This window comes from Carassius carassius, chromosome 12 (assembly GCF_963082965.1).
Source record: "Carassius carassius chromosome 12, fCarCar2.1, whole genome shotgun sequence".
NCBI lineage: Eukaryota > Metazoa > Chordata > Actinopteri > Cypriniformes > Cyprinidae > Carassius > Carassius carassius.
This window is the reverse complement of record NC_081766.1, coordinates 19357851-19376362: the sequence shown is the minus strand read 5'-3', so window position 1 is coordinate 19376362 and position 18512 is coordinate 19357851. Positions and strand designations below refer to the sequence as shown.

The 18512-nt window shown below is 36.2% G+C and overlaps 1 protein-coding gene across 2 annotated transcripts; it reads right to left on the bottom strand.

Moving 5' to 3' along the window:
• Window positions 1–1981: 1981 nt before the first annotated feature.
• Window positions 1982–6402, bottom strand: LOC132155056 (phosducin-like). 2 transcript variants are annotated; one of them, XM_059563829.1, is made up of 4 exons: window positions 6264–6357; window positions 5115–5180; window positions 3609–3757; window positions 1982–2786 (listed from the first exon to the last, which is right to left on the bottom strand). In XM_059563829.1, exons 2-4 carry the CDS (start codon window positions 5158–5160, stop codon window positions 2268–2270), a joined length of 714 nt encoding a protein of 237 aa, XP_059419812.1. In that variant the 5' UTR covers window positions 5161–5180; window positions 6264–6357; the 3' UTR covers window positions 1982–2267. The 2 variants fall into 2 exon arrangements, with proteins under 2 accessions (XP_059419812.1, XP_059419813.1); XM_059563830.1 differs by lacking the exon at window positions 5115–5180 and having other exon boundaries at window positions 6264–6402.
• Window positions 6403–18512: the final 12110 nt, after the last annotated feature.

The following is an 18512-nucleotide window of genomic DNA, read 5'->3' as shown; positions in this document are numbered from 1 at the left end:
CTATGTCTATAACGTCTCCAACATTCACAGCCTGATGCCCACTGATGGATTCATTCTGTAGCCATTCTTTTAAAATTAAATGTTCATCAAGAGACAAACATCAGTGAGGTCTGATTTTGGGTGGTAAGCTTTGTTCAGACCAATCAATCCATTTCTTTATGGAAATGGCTTTGTGTATTTCACAAACTGTTGCCACAAAGTTGTCAGCACACAATTCTCCAGAATGAAAATTTCGAATGTTGCATTGAAGTCAGTGGAATAGACAAACCTGCTAGTTTAAAGAGGCAGTTCTCATATTTATGGCCACATAGTTTAGATCAATATATATTTTAAACATTTTAATTGAGAAATAATATACCAGTTAAAGTGAAAATAAAATTTTCTTTTTTTTTTTTTTTTTTTTTCTAGTTTTCTTTGTTGGAAGACTGTTCACTGGTGGCATGTTTTCACTCATGCCACATTAATAACAGAGTTGTTGTCATCCTGCACATTTGTGGTTTTCCTTTATATCATCAATGTGCCATTTGTCATGTCATTATCAAACCAGTTTCTTTTGGCTTTTGTACCGTCGGAGCATTAAAGGCATAAAGGAACTTTTATTTTAAGTTTAACTGAACGGAAAATCCTTTTGGCTTGATATATAATTGCTGGAAACTCATATATAAACATACACACACACATAAGTTAAAGTGAGAGTTCACCCAAGAATGACAATCCTGTCATCATTTACTCTCCCTCAAGTTGTTTCAACCCTGTATACATTTATTTCTTCTGTTGAACACAAAATATTCTGAAAAAAAATAATAATAATAAGTTGATGGTCCCCACTGACTTCCATAGTATTTTTTCCGTAACCAATATTTTTCAAAATATTTTCTTTTGTGTTCAACTGAAAAAAGAAATTCATACAGGTTTGAAATAACCTGAGGCTGAATAAATGATGTCAGAATTTAACTTTTGAGGTGAATTATTCCTTTAATGACACTCCTCTTTTCTAAATCAAGGGTCTTAAAAGTTCTTCAGACCATGGACCCGCTGGTGGTACATACTTTACTATTTCTACATGTCAGTAATAGACTGTCTCTTTCTCTCTTTTTTTTTTCAAGTTTCAGATCAAACATAATTGTTGGACCCCTGTCCAAGTACCAAAATCATCATGTTGTATCCTTAAAGTCATTTAGGTTTAACAATGATACGCTGACCTAAATCACATTCCCCTGCACCCTCAAACGAGCACTTACACATGAATGCTCTCTAATACACACAGTCATCCAGTGAGTTAGTCTGTACATGTCAGGACACGTTTTACCTGGAATGGCATCTGTAGCACAAAACTAGTCATGAAGACATAGGTGTGAGAAGTGTGCTCGGCCTTTCTGTCTTTTATTGAAGTCACTCTGGTGTCAGTGCAGCATTACAACATATGAAATCACAATTTTTTTCTCATATAATTTATTCATTAAGCAGATAGCAGCTCGATACATGATGGAGGACAAGTACAGTGTGACAGTTTGATCCTAAGCATGCTCAGAAGATTTCAGAGACATGTCAGAGAAATTTAATTTTGAGTCTATATTTTGAAAGAAAAAAGTTTATTTTGCTCACTAAGGCTGCATTTATTTGATCAATGTCAATATTTGATCAAATACAATAAAACAGTCACATTGAGCAAAAAATTAACAAATCAGTTTTAATGTATTTTAAAGTGTAATTTATTTCTGTGATGGCAATGCTGAAGTTGCAGCAGCCATTACTACAGTGTTACATGATCCTTCAGAAATCATTAATATGCTGTTTTGATGCTTACAAAACACTTCCTCTTAATGTCAGTTATGAAAACAGTTGTGCTGCTTAATATTTTTGTGCAAACCCTGCATTTTTAATGCAGAGTTAATTTGAAATAAATAAAAAAAACTTGTCCATAGTTTGTTCATGGAAAAACTGCTTCATAAATCAGTCAGAATTAGTTGATCTTAATTTAAATGGTTTGAAAAAATCCTTATCAAGTCATCACAAATTACTATAAAGGGCATAGAAAATGAATGGAAACTCATTCATCAAAAATTGTGGGAACGCTGGCAAATGAAATGATCATGAATGTATGCCTTTGATAACACTGGCGTATTTAACTGCTGTAAATCACGTGCTACAGGTGTGTGTGTTTGTTGGAGTCATGGCCCAGTAGTCACAGCGTCATTACTACTCAGATCTATCTCTGAAACAAGGTTGACTAATGTAATTCATTTCCACCCTTTGAATTTCCTCGATCATTCCACGTCAGCATTCTCGTCCCCCTCGGGGCCAGCTGCAAACTCTTTCTTTGGCAGCAGACCGTACTCATTTAGGAAGTTCTCCACATCCAGGGCGAAGAACTCCTCATTCAGGTGCTTTGTGATAGACATGAAGTTGCCCAGCAGCTCTCCGGCCTTGTACACCAGTAGAGCGGGCAGAACGTCGTCTGAAAAACGCTCACCTGCCCCTGTGGCAGATGCTCGGATTCGGCAGAATTTGACAGTAGAATACTCTGCTGCCAGGCAAGTCAAGCAGTTGTTAAGAGCGTCACATCCTCTGATCCCATCATCATAGATGTGCACAACCACTAGAGTTAGGTGGTGCTCTTTCTCGATGACATCCAAGAAGGCCTCCCCACTATCCAACTCATACACCACATCGAATTTAGGCCCAAAACTCAGGTGCTCGTGCATCTCCTGCATGCACTGCCTACGAAACTTATGCAGACACCTTTCATCCTCTTCTTGGATCATTTCGTACTCCTGAACGCTCATCTGCATGTGGGCAGACAAAGCAACACACCAATTTTAATTAAAGTGCGAAGCAAATACTGGACAAACTTCTATGAATTGATTCTGAAATGATTCTGATTATCTTTAAAAAACTAGTTAATTGTACATTATAAATTGTGTTTATGTATGAATTCCTTTCTTTTTTTCTGTTTTGTTTGAAGGAAAAGCATTCACAATTCAATTTGGGGTCACTACGTTTTTTTTTTTTTTACAAAGAAATTAATAATTTAATTTAGCAAGGACGCATTAAATTGATCAAAAGTGTTTCAAATGATTTCTGTTTCGCTTACATGTTGTGTTGAATTTTCTGTTCATCGAAGAATCCTTCAAAAATGTTTTGTGGTTTCCACAATGACTAAATAAATACATATTGTGGTTTTCATGGAAAAATATTAAGCAGCACAGGTGTTTTCAACATTGATAATAATAATAAATGTTTCTTGAGTAGCAAATCAGCATATGAGAATAATTTCATCACAGATATTTATTGTCGATCAAATAAATGTAAAAACATTTATTTAAAAACCGTTAGAAATGTAGTCAACACAATTTATTAGGCACTATGGTTACCTCAGGAAGATTTACTTAAATTGTTTTAATCACTGCATAATTTGACCTCATTTCAGAGTTTTGATGACTTCACTATCATTTTAAAAAGTGGAAAATATCAATTATACAGAATGAGTAGCTGTGTGCATTTGACTGGTATGCTATAATGATGGGATGGGTTTGGAATTAAAACGACTCACATTCTTGTGCTTGTTATCTTTGTGTAGATGTCAGTTGGGAATTTTTCACTGTTACCTTGTGCAAGACTTTTTCCTGGGTGTCGTCTTTACTGGATTTGGGGTTGGACATCTGTCTGAGGAGCTCTCTCTTGTTGGAAGGGACGCTTTCATGGTCCTCACTCTCAAGTTTGAACTTTCTCCAGTCATGGATCACACCTTTGGGCCCTGAGATGCAATGGTTTTTAGTCATTTAAGATCTGAATTTGTCCTTTTAGTCAGTCGGTTGTTGGATAAATCAAGTTGAAATCAGTTTCCAGACTGCAGCCTTTAATTACAGCTAATCTTGGGTGTATCACAGCATAATGAGGGAAATCTCCAGTATTACCTCATCATTAGTGTGAATAATGAATAGATCTCTTACCAAAAAGTAGTATACTTCATTTATTTTACTAAGTATACTTAAGTAAAGTTCAAGTGTATTTTTAAGTATACTTTATGTAGCAAGTATACAAATATCAGTGTTCTAGTAGTATTCTTGTAAGTGTACTGTTTCAATACTCCTTGGGACTAAATTGGCCCACTTTCTAGTATATTAAAATATACTTTTAAGTATACTTTAAGTATGACAGTAGCAAACTTTGAGTACACAACTAGTTTACCTCTATGTTCATAGTTTGTACTACAATTATACTAAATGTGAACTTACATGTATACTGATAGTTTACTAATTAAATACTTTGTACACTTTAAAGTATAGTCTTTGTAAACTACTAGTTTAGTAGTTTTATACTACAAGTATACTCATAAGTTTTATTTAAGTGAACTGTAGATCATACTTTATGTATACTACTATGTCCCTATTTAGGTTTTAATTTATATATATTTTGTTATAGGAATATCTGAACATACAAAACATCCAAGGAAAGAACAGGGTCTGCTTGTAAACAAAACAATTTTATTCTAGCTTCCTGCATTCTTTTTTAAAACACTTTAATGTGGGTAAGTTTCATAAAAAAATAAAGAAATAACATTTTGAACAAAAAGTTGAAAAAAAGACTATGAATTGGATTCAGAATGACAATCAATATGTAGATGGAGTCGATCAACACCTTAGCTTGACTGTACATCTACATTTTATTCCACAACGTTACAGTTTTGATGCTGTTTCATGTCAGATAATCATGTTAGATTACATTTGTTACAATCTAGTGTTTCTTTTTTCTTCTTTACTTGTGTTTCTTTGGAAATTCTGTGCAGAAGATGTGCAGTAGAGCCCTCTACTGTATAATAATGAAAACACAGATTCTAGGAGTATAGCTCAAATATATTTAGATATATATAAATTTTGTAAGTGTAAGTCAAGTATACTTAAATGTATACTTAAATAAAAGAGGAGTACATAAAAAGTAAATTTAAAGCATACTTTCCTATTTTTAGTTCAAAAGAAGTATACTAATAGCACGCTTAATGAAACTTTATTTTTTCGTAAGGGATGTTAGCAGGATGTGTTCTGCAATCAGAGTGATACTCTATAACCTAGATCTTTCTTTGTTTCAATATCACCGATTCAATCTTTTTTCACCTGTTTGTGTTGCTGGTAGTTCCTCAATCTCAGGTGAACCTGACATGATGAATCCTCCTAGGAGAGCTGATGATAGAAATTACAGTTCCTATGAGCCTTTATTAATTTATTTGTGCTTGTGGTTTCAGTTTAAGGATGGAAGAATAATAATAAATTGTTGCTCCATCTGGATTTGCCCATAATGAGCAACTCCTCTAAGAAATGACCTGCCCTGGTTGATATTTTCTCACTCCATTTTATATTTCCAGACTATATGAGATGAACAAACAAATGGGAAGTTTTATGTCACAATCAGTTACACTTGTGCAGTTATTCTAATGTAACCAATTTAGATTTTATTTCTGCTGCATGAGCTCTTGACACTGTCAGATTATGTTACAATTATCCAGGTTGAGGCGGAATTAGCAGATTACTTTCTTGGATTAGAATTACGATCAGATTATATTGTTGTGACTAATGGGTTTGCCCACAGTGCTCCTGTTTTCTTGCATTTTAAAGTGCTGTACTTATGTACTTAATATTATACTAATGTTACACATATACACACCTGAATATGGTATATGAATATGTTGAGCATCTCAATCTTAACAAACCACCTGCATTTATGTGGTTTTCACAGAACACTACCATTGTGCATGATCTTAGCAAAGAATTGTGCTGATCAACTGGATTCTACGATCAAGACATACTCAGAAATACGTCAGAAGTAATCTTGTTCAATCCAGCTCCTTCAGATTGCTTTGTCATCCCTCTATTTTACCTCAGATTTTCATTCACATCAACAAGTTCCATTAGCAAAAGTGCTAGTTGCAGGATTCATGCACAGCAGGTCTATCGAAGGCAAGATTTAGATATGTTTTTGCAGTATTATACACCTAAACACCAAAAACTGCATAATTAAACATTATTTATTTACGAGAAACATATTTCTCAGCAGTTGTTTATGTGAAATATATTGTTCAAGAGGTTATTTATTTTTTCTATTGTTTGAGCATCCTGTATATACAGTATAACACCTGAAAGAACTACAGTATCTCAGAAAAACCATGCTTAAGTGATCATTACGCATTTCAATATTTGCAATCTGTTAGTGTTAATGTACAGTATGTATAGTAAACAACAGAATAGTCAGAGGAATGTCATTCTTACCTGAGTGTTTGCTTTGACTACCTGCCTTTGCTGTGTACTGTCTCTGATAATAATGCCATGGACATCATGGTTACATCTGAGAAATAATACGGTGTGATGTAATGGAGTTACAGTAGAGGAATTAAAGAAGCCCGTCACAGAGAGACATAAATAGACAAAGCACAGCCTGGCACTTACAGTTCAAGAAATCCAGCTTCTAGTTTGTCTCACACACACACACACACTGCAATACTGTATTTACCTGTAAATTAAACAGTTCTGGTTTGCTTTCAGTAAAGCTTATAAAACTGTATTGTGGCACCTAATATCTACTGGAGAAGCAATGTGTCTGGCATGGTGGGAATACCCATAATCCCTTGTGCTTGAATCATTTCATTTTATGTGGTTGGTCAAAACATGGGAAATTATGAGGATCTGTACGTTTAGTTGTCCTTTATGTTGAAAGGATTAAACATTTATTTAGTGGTTTGATGTGTTTTTTTAAGTTATCATTAGTGTGATAAGTGTTTTTAGGTTAGGTTTGTTTAATTAGTTTAGTAGTAACTAGTATGTTTAACTGAACTAAACAATTCTGAGATTTTTTTGTGAGGACATTCTCTATTAAAGAAATTTTATTGTATTATTTAGTTTTAATTTTAGCATTATCAAGCTATAATGAATAACTGAAAATGGTATGGGGACCGTAATTTCATAATGTGTTTTTCATCTTCATAAAGTTTGCTGGCAATTACATATCTAAAAATCATGTCATGACATGAATGTGAAGCGTTATGACACCTGGGTAAGGTACTTGGTGTACAGACTGATCCCTTCCTGTCTGCACATGACTTGTGTGATTCTAACATGTTGTTCCATGTCCTTATCTAATTTCAGCTTACTTTACATTCTCTCACCCTCTGCGATGGGACACAAAGAGTAAATTAGTAAGGAAACAGTTAGCAAAAATTTAGTTTTTCATGCATCACCAGATGGTGGTAAAATCCATTAAAATGTCTTAAAGGTTTCATAAGCTGCTGTCTGAATGGGCAGCAGAGAGATTTCCCAGCAACTACAGTATTATGTTATATTAGCAGACTCATGCTTTATCTAAGCAGGGCAATCTGCCAACCAGCTGTTTGCACAATAATTTCTTCGGGGTATTTACGCCCTTTATTTGACACACTTAGTACTTGGGTACTGTGTTGCATAACACATTGTTTAACTTTTTCTTCTTGATAAGTCTACTATAAACAAATACCTCTATGACCTACAGTACATAGATCACAGCTTTGAGCACACTATTCTACTTTAACCTCAACTTCATGAGGTAATTATATATATATATATATATAAAATATAAAGCATTTAGATGTATGTGAATAAAAAGTCTTTCAGGTCCATGAGAAGCATAAATTCAGTTTGTGTCCAAACTTTGGTATAATAATGTGCATATAAAAAACTGAGCATGTTAATGTTCATTTATTCTGTTAGATTTAAAAGAAAATATGGCAGCTGTGGTTGCCAGACATTTAAAATTATTTCAAATGTGATAACATTTCAGCAACCATATGAAGCATTTTTGTATTTTAGATTTTATAACCATATTTATTATGAAATTCTATAATGTTATAATAAAACAAACTATGTGAACAAATCTGCTTTATACTTTAAAACATAAACCACCATAGTAATGCAGTTACTGTGTTACCAGCAGTCCAGAAGCACCTGACACGGGCCGGCACAGCTAAAGGAGTCAGACAGCCTGTTGTGTAAGAAGTGAAAGTTTTTACAATCCAGGCAGACTTGCTCTACACTGAAACAACAACACGTGTGAGTGTTTCTCAGGATGACCTCATATGGTTTTATCATAATCTGCAGCGGAAATGACAGTTTAAACAGACGTTAGTGCTGGATTGTCCTGGATTTTTTTAAGTAATCCTCACCCACCAGGAATGCTTACTTCCGTATGACTTAGTAACCATGTGATTTTTTTTAACTAAATATGGTTCATATATATATATTGTTTATGTTGTGAAATATAGCAAACTGATTAGGATCTTCAGACCATAAAGGAAAAAATTATTAAAACATTTTTAATATTCCAAACTGGATGGTAAAAGCGACAAAAAGGAAGTAAGGATGCTTTTTTGACATTGTCTGAACACATCGAAATAAAATGTACTGTATATGATCTTAGAAACATGCCCTGAGAGTACAATAAAAGTTTAAATCTTTTTAATAATTGCCATAAACTGCTGTGATGTTTTGGATGCATATTGCACTGTCCTGAGACGACCTCTACAGCCCCGAATGTCAGTGGAGACCATGTCAAATAAGATGAGCCCTAGAGACAGAAACCCTGCTAAAACCTTGTCACCTTGATGATCATTGGCACAAGACCACAGGAACCAGAGGAATCCTCTGCACAATCTGACCTGGAAATAATCCACGCCATGCTGGTTTCATCTGGTCAGAGGAGAACTGGCCTCGTTTCTCTCAAGGTTTTTTCTCTATTTCTGTCATCGATGGAGTTTTGGTTTCTTGCCACTGTCGCCTTTGACTTACTTAGTTGGGGACGCTTGACTGATTGCACAGACACTATTGGAAGAGAGCTGGATGATGACATCACTGAATCATCACTTAACTTACTTAGCTTTAGGGAAAATGACTCACTGTTATGTACTCAAAAAGTACTTTCCTGTTTGACACTGTAAATCTGCTTTGACACAATCAGTATTGTATGTAGTGCTAAACAAATAAAGGTGACTTTACTTAGCTTGAATTGATTTGAATGTTTTATGTTGTTTTGTGAGATTTTGCAAATGTAAAAGAAAAATATATTTCACTTAAGTTCTCCAGTTTAAAAATGATTTATAATTACCTTTACACCAAAGTAAGATTAAGTTGAGAAAATCGTTTTCTGATCCTAAAATTATGGATACCCTTACCAAAAAGTAGTTTACATCGTTTATTTTATAAAGTATACTTAAGTTCAAGTATATTTTTAAGTATACTTTATGTAGCAAGTATACAAATATCAGTGTTCTAGTAGTTCTCTCTTGACTTGTTTTTTTTTTTTTTTTTTTTAAGGGATGGTTCACTTTCAAATTAAATTTTGATATGTTTTAGCTTACCTCAAGGGCATCCAAGATGTAGGTTTCTTTGTTTCCGCAGTATTTCCCATTTTGATATTTTTAGGTCAAACCGTTCTTGTCTGTGACTCATATAATGGAGGTCTATGGTCACCATCTCAAAGAGCATGCACAGAGGAGTCCAAATTAAACAATTCCCCATTGTAAGTACACATTGATGACCTAAGACACGAAACGAGCAGTTTGTGTAAGAAAATGAACATTTATATCATCACCATCACCATCATGTTTATATCGTTTTTACCTCTTGTACACAACCACATCCAACTGATCTGAGAGCGCGAGTGCTTCCTGATGTGACGTATGCGCGCGCTCTGGCTTAGTCTGCGCAAGCGCGGAAAGTGCCGGAAATGATCTCTCGCGCATGAACATCACTCATTGGCTGCAATCGAAAACTTAGGCAGGTGACTTGCTGCCTTGCTGTCTAATCAGGCAGTGACTTTAAAGGCAGCGTTTTTGCCCGAAGGCACCTCATGAAACTGATTTCGGACAGGCTTCTGAGGCAGAGTAATGGTTTAATGATCTACGGCAAAATATAGAGAGATTTGGTGATAACTAAGTGGATATTTCATTACTGCAATATTGATTTCTTGCTAGAAATTACATAAAAAGTGGAAAACGTTGTTCAGAAACATACATTTACACACAAACTGACCACCGATCGCAACTTTCAGACACCATCTTTATTTTTTGGCTCAACTGTCACAGAATGGAACGCACAGGATTGTGGAATATCGAATGCAGCGAAGGATACATCTATGTTGCCTTCAAAAACCGGCCAGATGAAGGCATCTCAGGAGACAGGAAATGAAGCTGACATTGATTTCGGACGTGCCTTGATGCCTTCCTACCTTGGAATGCGACCTCCGAAGGCAGCATTTTTCAGTTTTCGGATGCAGCCCTTGTTTACACTTACTGTCTATGGTTTACACAGAGATTTCGGAAGTGTTACCTTTCACTGTGAAGATCTAAACATATTTAGATGTACAGAAAATAACAATGGAAGACGATTTCAATTTATCCATAGACAATGTTTCATTTTTTTCACAACAATATTTATTTGAACCAGAATACACAGATCAAGTACTCAGGAACGATCCGCTGCAGCAGCACGTCTTCAAGCCTCAAAATTGGTGGTGTTTTAGTAGCAAGTGTTGTGAGATGCCAACAGAAGTGGAGAGCATACAGTATGTTGTCATGAATGGAACATAGCAAGGCCACAACTACAAGACGACGACGAGGACATTGACAGTATCGCATCACACACCTGTCTGACTGAAGATCCTGAGTTTTCTCCGCTGTTGAGACACAGCGTTTTGCACGTTGTGTTTAGTTTGCCACGTATAAACTGGAGGCGACATCCAATGGCAGAGGGACCCAATGGCACACTGTCAATAGAGTGAGTAATGTGTTGTATTTTTATTATAATCACAACGATTATAGGATGCATTATAAACAAATTAATTAATTACAATTACTGCATTATATTTCAGACAGTGAAGATTTTTGGTGTATCGTGTGGTAAACAGTAAACAATGAGTGACGTTCATGCGCGAGAGATCACTTCGGGCGCTTTCCGCACTTGCGCAGACTAAGCCAGAGCACGCGCGCACGTCACATCAGTAAGCACTCGCGCCCTCAGATCAGCTGGACGTGGTTGTGTACAAGAGGCAGTGTTGTAGTCGAGTCACCAACTGTCGAGTCCAAGTCGAGTCTCGAGTCCCAGTGTTCGAGTCCAAGTCCGAGTCACCAAAGAAGAGTCCGAGTCGAGTCCAAGTCCGAGTCACCAAAGAAGAGTCCGAGTCGAGTCCAAGTCGAGTCACCATTACCAGAGCTCGAGTCCCGTATTCGAGTCTGAGTCAAGTCTCGAGCTCCCAGTGCCTAAATGTCTCCACTCTGGGACCTTCAAAAGAACTGATAAAATGTATTAAAGAGGTTCTACATTAAACAAAAATTACACCGTCACGATTGCAAAGGGAGTTTATTTACTGATATGACATATACACTTTGCAGCTTTACGACGCCATCAAAAGCATGTGTTTACTTCCATTATATAAACAATAGCAACCAACTGAGTTGGTAGGCATTGAAGTCCATTATATGAAGAAAACATCCTGACATGTTTTCCTTAAAAAACATAATTTATTTTCCACTGAAGAAAAAAGCCATGGATATCCTGGATTTTACAGGACACTGTATTTTAAAGGTACTTAAAATGTAAAAATTTCCAAGTCGAGTCAGGAGTCCAGAGAATGGAGTCTCGAGTTGGACTCGAGTCCAAAGAATAGTGACTCGAGTCGGACTTGAGTCCGAGTCCAGGACTCGAGTACTCCATCACTGACAAGAGGTAAAAACGATATAAATACTGTTCGCTTTCTTACACAAACTGCTCGTTTCGTGTCTTAGGTCATCAATGTACTTACGATGGGGAATTGTTTAATTTGGACTCCTCTGTGCATGCTCTTTGAGGTGGTGACCATAGACCTTCATTATATGAGTCACAGACAAGAACGGTTTGACCTAAAAATATCAAAATGGGAAATACTGCAGAAAAACAAAGAAACCTACATCTTGGATGTCATTGAGGTAAGCTAAAACATACCAACATTTTATTTGAAAGTGAACTATCCCTTTAAATTCTGTGCAGAACATGTGTACTAGCGCTCTCTACCGTATAACAAAGAAAACACGGATTCTAGGAGCACAAGTATAGCTCAAATATACTTAAACTTTTTGTAAGTATAAGTCTAGTATACTTACATGTCATTTTAAGTATATTCCTGAGGATTACATAAAGTACATAAAAAGTAAACTAAAAGCATACTTTCCTATTTTTTTTGTTTAAAAGAAGTACTAATAGCACGCTTGAATAAACTTCTTTTTCATAAGGGCAAATGGAAGTTTATGTACATGGGCTAATCTTCAAGGGAATAACTCCTGTTTCACTAGAGGGAAATGAAATAACTTCTGTGCCAGTTTACTTTTTGTGAGCATGTCTGAGATTAATTAAAAGTTTTTTGTTTGTTTGTTTGTTTTTTGTTTTAGCACATCTCCATTAGTACATGGAGTACAATCTTTGTGAGATTCAAATATTGTGCTTGTCAAATCCATCTAGCACGCATTTAACACGAAATGAGATTTAACATGATATCACAACACCTACTGTATGACAAACAATGATTGATAAGTCACAGAATGGCTACAACATGCAAAGCAGTAACAGAGCTGTCATTATCACATACAGATCACCTACATCATAGATTTCAACAGTAACATCACTGTGATTGTGTAAAGTATAACAGGTGAAAATGTACACATCATTTAGTTTTGTACTGACATCACTGGACCGCAACTATGACAAATTAATGATTAATGCACAAGATTTGACAGTTCTGGCATAAATTAATTTGGTGTTTAAGATGTAGAACGACATCATCATGTAGTTTTTCTTTTTGACAGACTATCAAATTTGTCATACACATAGGTTTCAGGTCACCAGCAGGTTCTCTCTGATAATGAGTTGAGTTTCACCCACTGTATGAGTTCAGAGGAAGACAACAGACTAGACACTTTTCTCAACACACAGCATTTCACAATACTTCTTTTAAAAATAGCTAATGGCAACATTGCTATATGATTACCAGTTAAGTCATTGTTGCTTGCTGAAGGCCATAAAAGTTCATAGTTTAAAGGTCCCGTTCTTCGTGATCCCATGTTTTAAACTTTAGTTAGTGTGTAATGTTGTTGTTAGAGTATAAATAATATCTGTAAAATCCTAAAGCTCAAAGTTCAATGCCAAGCGAGATATTTTATTTAACAGAATTCGCCTACAAAAAACGACCCGTTTGGACTACATCCCTCTACTTCCTGCAGTAATGACGTCAATAAAACAGTTTTTTGACTAACCTCCGCCCACATGAATACACAATAAAGGGGGCGTGGTCTTGTTGCGCTCCGACTGAGAAGAGGAAGAGTTGCGTTTGTGTTTGTCGCCATGTCGCCATGCCGTTTAACAGTTTCTGTAACTTATTACACAAAGGGCAACACTGTTTAGCTTTGTTAAAGGGTAACTAAACCCCTGGTCAGAGCCTGACTCCACCCACTGGCAATTTTTGAAAAATGCTGAAAAGTGGGCAGAGCACAGCGGAGATAGAGGGGATGAACCGAGGGCGGGGCTGAGTGCGTGGGGCGTGAACCTGAGAACCGCAGTGACGGAATGATTGACAGCTGCTGTCTGAGTGGCTAAAATTGAGAGTGACTGTAGTGACGCAAGTAGCTTTGCGACAGAGCATTCATTTGAAGTAGAGGACTTTTCTCCCCCACATTCACCTGAAGTGGAGGATGTCGAGGTGTCTGTGGCCTGAGCCATATCAGTTCGAGCCGCTGGCTCAAACTGCGGTCTTAACGCACCGCGTTGCTTTTCACACGAGCTGTGTGGCGAAGCCCATTTCCTCCTCCATTGCGTTGGAGAAGCAATTCCGCGTAAAATGCAGTTTGCACACTCCAGCTCTAGGCGGGCACTCGCGGTCTTCCAGGTCAAGTGCATGCAACCACTGGCGCCTAATTTTAAAGTCTGCTGGAAAACTATGCAGTCCAGCAGTGCTGTCGCAACCAGTAACACTACACATACGTACCATCCTGACCACTGTACTACATACAGATAAATCTACGCCAACTTGAAGCTATCCTAACTGATGCAATACCATGCTACTAACTATGCTTCTAACAATACTAACGTTCCACTAACAACTATGCTAATTAACTACATAGGCTACACGAAATAATCTAAATAAGTATAGATAGATACTATAATAGTCTATCCTGGTTATTTTCAATACTCGCAATTCCAACTCCTGACTCACTTTAGTGATTTTGACGAAACAAGATGGTTTTATACTGCCGAGGGCATGGTAGCTCATACCAAGGGGCGTGGTGAGCTGGAAACTGCTTACGTCACCTGCCACCGCTTACGTCACGTACCACCATAAACATCCAATAGGAAAAATCAACTGCAGTATTGCAGGATTGCCAGGTTTTCAAAAAAAATCCTGCCCACTTGCTTCTCAAAACTAGTCCAAAACTAGCCCAATCGCGTTTCCAGGATGGCAGCGTGCGCTAAGCTACTGTCGAATCACAACAAAGGAACCACTGGCACAATCAGAACTCGTTACGTATTTCTGAAGGAGGGACTTCATAGAACAAGGAAGACATCAGCCCGTTTTTATGACAGTGAAAACAGCGGTATACAGATAGGTGAATTGTGTGAAAAATACTAATTAATAATTTTTTTACATGCGAAACATGAACACGTTATATTACACACTGTTAACACAATCAAAGCTTCAAAAAAGCATGAAAAATGGGACCTTTAAATCATTCATACACTTCAGTTCAGTGAGTTTCAAACTGACAATCAGGGATTCGAGATCTAATTTAAACCTTGAAAGAAAAAGGATTTTGAAAAATATTTACATAATTTATTCAATTATTTTTTTACTCAAATTGTATTAAATAAGAAAGCACTAAATAGAAGCACCTCTATATTTAAGGTTGAGGTCATTTGAGAGTTAAGAGTTTAAGAGCCTCAAAATATGATTTAATGAAACTATTTATTAGAGTAGCTATTTGGTGTTGATTTCAATTTTTCTTTTTTAATAATTGTTGTAATATGAGCCTTGGAAATGACCTATGACATTTGAATTAACCAAACAGGAACAGGAAACAGGACATTTAAAGTAGTATCACCACCACAAGAAACATTGTTTATAAGCCAAATATACAGAGTGAAGCAAAACAAAATGAAGTGGTCAAAGACCTCTACACCTGTGTACACTTCTTATATCTGTTTATATACATCCCTGAAATCAGTCACAATGTCTTAAGTAATATAGTCACCAAAATTAGATATTGACCAGCTCTTTTACTCCAATTCAGTTACTTATAAGTTGCATTTCAGTCTCTATTCTCAGTTCAATATTTGCATTTCTGGTTTGATTCATAAAAAGCAGACCCAGTTGATGAGTGAGTGGGTGTGTTTTTACCGGATGTGAGGGCTTTTAGGGTAAAAGTTATCTAGATTATCAATTCTCTTCAGCTCAGATCCGGCACTTTTTTAAAACTGCTTAAGCAAGGCCTGTGGCTAAGGACACAGTTCTGTTTATTTGTTTTGAGCCGAGTGTAAACCTCAAGATCTCTTCCTTCGATTAAATCAACTCATACTCCCACTGCGCAGCTCAAAGTGATGTCACTGATCACTTTCACACAAACATTTAAGTCGAATTGTTTCACTACAGTTTTAAAAAGTATAAAAGGGCTTTCTGTGAATGCCACAAATCTGCTTTGTTACACCGGCTGTTGTTTCTATTTACCTGTAAGGAAAACAAAAATAATGATCCTTAAACATATTTCTTCCACTGACTCATGGTTTACTGTAAACCGGATTGTAGCTGTTCTGATTACTGTACTTTTTGTTTCTGTAATGAGTCAAGCCAGAAGACAGAATGATTCATTAAACCTGATGGTCTGTGCGTGTGGAGCTGGAATTTCTGAATTAGGGTTTTGTCTCTGTCTACGCATTTGGGGTCGGCACTTTGGCTGGATGCACAACAGGAATCTGGCACAAGACTGGGAATGGAAACATCTGTTGCTGGAAAAGACACCAAGTGAGCGTTCAGACCACCTGTACAGAGGGGATGATTATGCACAACCATCATATGACAGAGAAGTCTTTGAAAACTTATCAACTCATTAAAACGTATCAAAAAAAGGTTTTTTTTTTTTTTTTAATGTTTAGTAAAAAAACAGCCTCACTGATCCATGCAGTCTCTCTCTCTCTGTCTGTGTGTGTGTGTAAATAGCCTATTACTTCTAAAATCTTTTTTTTTTTAAATCACACTAACATTACAAGTGAACCTCGGGGAACATTATAAAATAATAAAATTAAAAAAATGCAGTTAATGACCCCATTAAATTGAATCTACTACCTCATTTGAAAGGTGAAGTAACAGTCAGAGCTTTGTATTCATATTTGTTGTTCCTTTAATTTATGAAAATATATTTGTACAAAATATATATATTACAATTACATAATATGTATTATCGAATCATTCGTGCACAAGGCCTTCATGTTCACATATCTTTTTCACACTGGCTCAGCAATATTTTCCAAACACATTTCTATGGCAAGCCAATGTCCAACAGAAGATAATAACAGACAACCAGGCATGTTTACACCTGATTCTTGTCCTTGACAGCATCCAAACAGAAACTTTAAATCAATGTCTGATGGCAATTAATACTCACCTGTTATAAACAATCTGTTTCACAATCTGTGAACAGTAATAGCAGTGTATTGAGTGAGCTTCAGGTGGAATTGATCTAAACCAGAATCTGTGAATGTGAACATCTGGGATGTACGTGTATGTTGCCATGGATACAAATCATACTGTGTAAATCATAGTGTCAACATGCTTATGACTGTATCACATGCTTATAAATTTTTTATATATAAGCTACAAATGTAATATGTAATGTGTAATCGATTTTTTGTCTAATTTACGGGTTTCATTTATTAATATTTTTCTTAGCTCTTACTTTTAACTGACTAAGAAATGAAATACTTGACATCTGTCACGGTCTCCTACTGAGTGGAGTGCGGCACAAGGGGAGACGATCAAGCCAGAGAAGTTTAATTATAACAAGGAAAACTCATGTAGACAAACAATACCACACGCTGATTTAAATACAGGGAACACTATTTATGCACATGACAAGACACCTGGGATCAATAGAAATAAACAGGGAACACCTGGAATCAAATTAACAAAACGGGGACAGGAACAGGAAGGACCAAATATGGGCATGGGGAGCAAAACACACATATATTCTACAAACACAATTTTTCATTTTTATGACATTTCTAAACTGTCAGTTAGCACTGCATTATACATATTTTATTTATTAGAGATTGCTTAAAAAACACATATAAACCATATATTGTCGCAATCGTGAATTTATTGTCTCAACAAAGCAGCAATAGCTACCTTTGTCCATATTAGGAATTTCCTGGCACGTCATAAGTTATTACTTCTATGTGTACGTGTTTTGGACTTTCTGCACAAAAGCACCGTCTGCTTCCAGTATGAATGAAACATACACATGAGAGTGTTTAGCACTCCATACTGTTCAGATAGCCTTTTAGTAATAGGTTTGTAAATGAATAAAACATCAGGTCATGTATAGACTATCTTGTTACCTCTGCATGAACACACTTGCCCTAAAAAAGTGCGGGGGATGGATTTATGTTTAACTAAATGTGGCAGGGACAAGTCCCCCACATCCCCTGTGTATTTTACACCCATGGCCATACTGTGGAAGTCAAGCTTCTTTTATGTTCCGCTGAAGAAAGAAACTCATAAGTTTGAAACAGGTTGAGGATGAGTACATTTTCATTTATGGGTGAACTATCCCTTTAATGACTTATTTAAACAATAAACACAATGGAGACTGTTGCTAAACCAAATCCTGAGTTAGGTCTGACGAATTTGAACACACGTGCAGTGAGCATGTGGATTTCGTAACTTAAATTGCATCACAGATTTGTAAACCTTTATGAACTTTGTGTGTGGTGGAAATCCAAGCCTTTGTGATTTCTGCTCTTCTTTTCACCTAGACTAAATATCCGTTTCACTTTCTTCTGTCAGGTAGGTAATTTGGCTCACCACACCAGTGAAAAAGACATTTTTCAACAGCTTTTTGTTTGGCATGTTGGTGCTTGTAGAGCCTTTTTCCTGTTCCCAGTAACACCCAAAGAATTGTCTCAGTACAATAACCCAGTTTCTCCAATTCATTTATTTTATTTGGAGCATTGCATTCTTTTCATTTATGGTTGTCAGACACATCTCTATTGCAGTGAAATTGGCTCATATGTATCTGTCTTTGCTTTTTTTCTAAACAATAAAAAACAATAAATCATCATTAATTTTTTTCCCGTAAATAAAATAAAATAAAACGTTTACGTAAGAGTGGGTGCAGCCATTTGTAAATTAAATATGTCTGGCTTCCTGTCTCACACACTTCCAGCTATTTTTAGCTGTGCAAAGCATTTTGCTGCTTGATA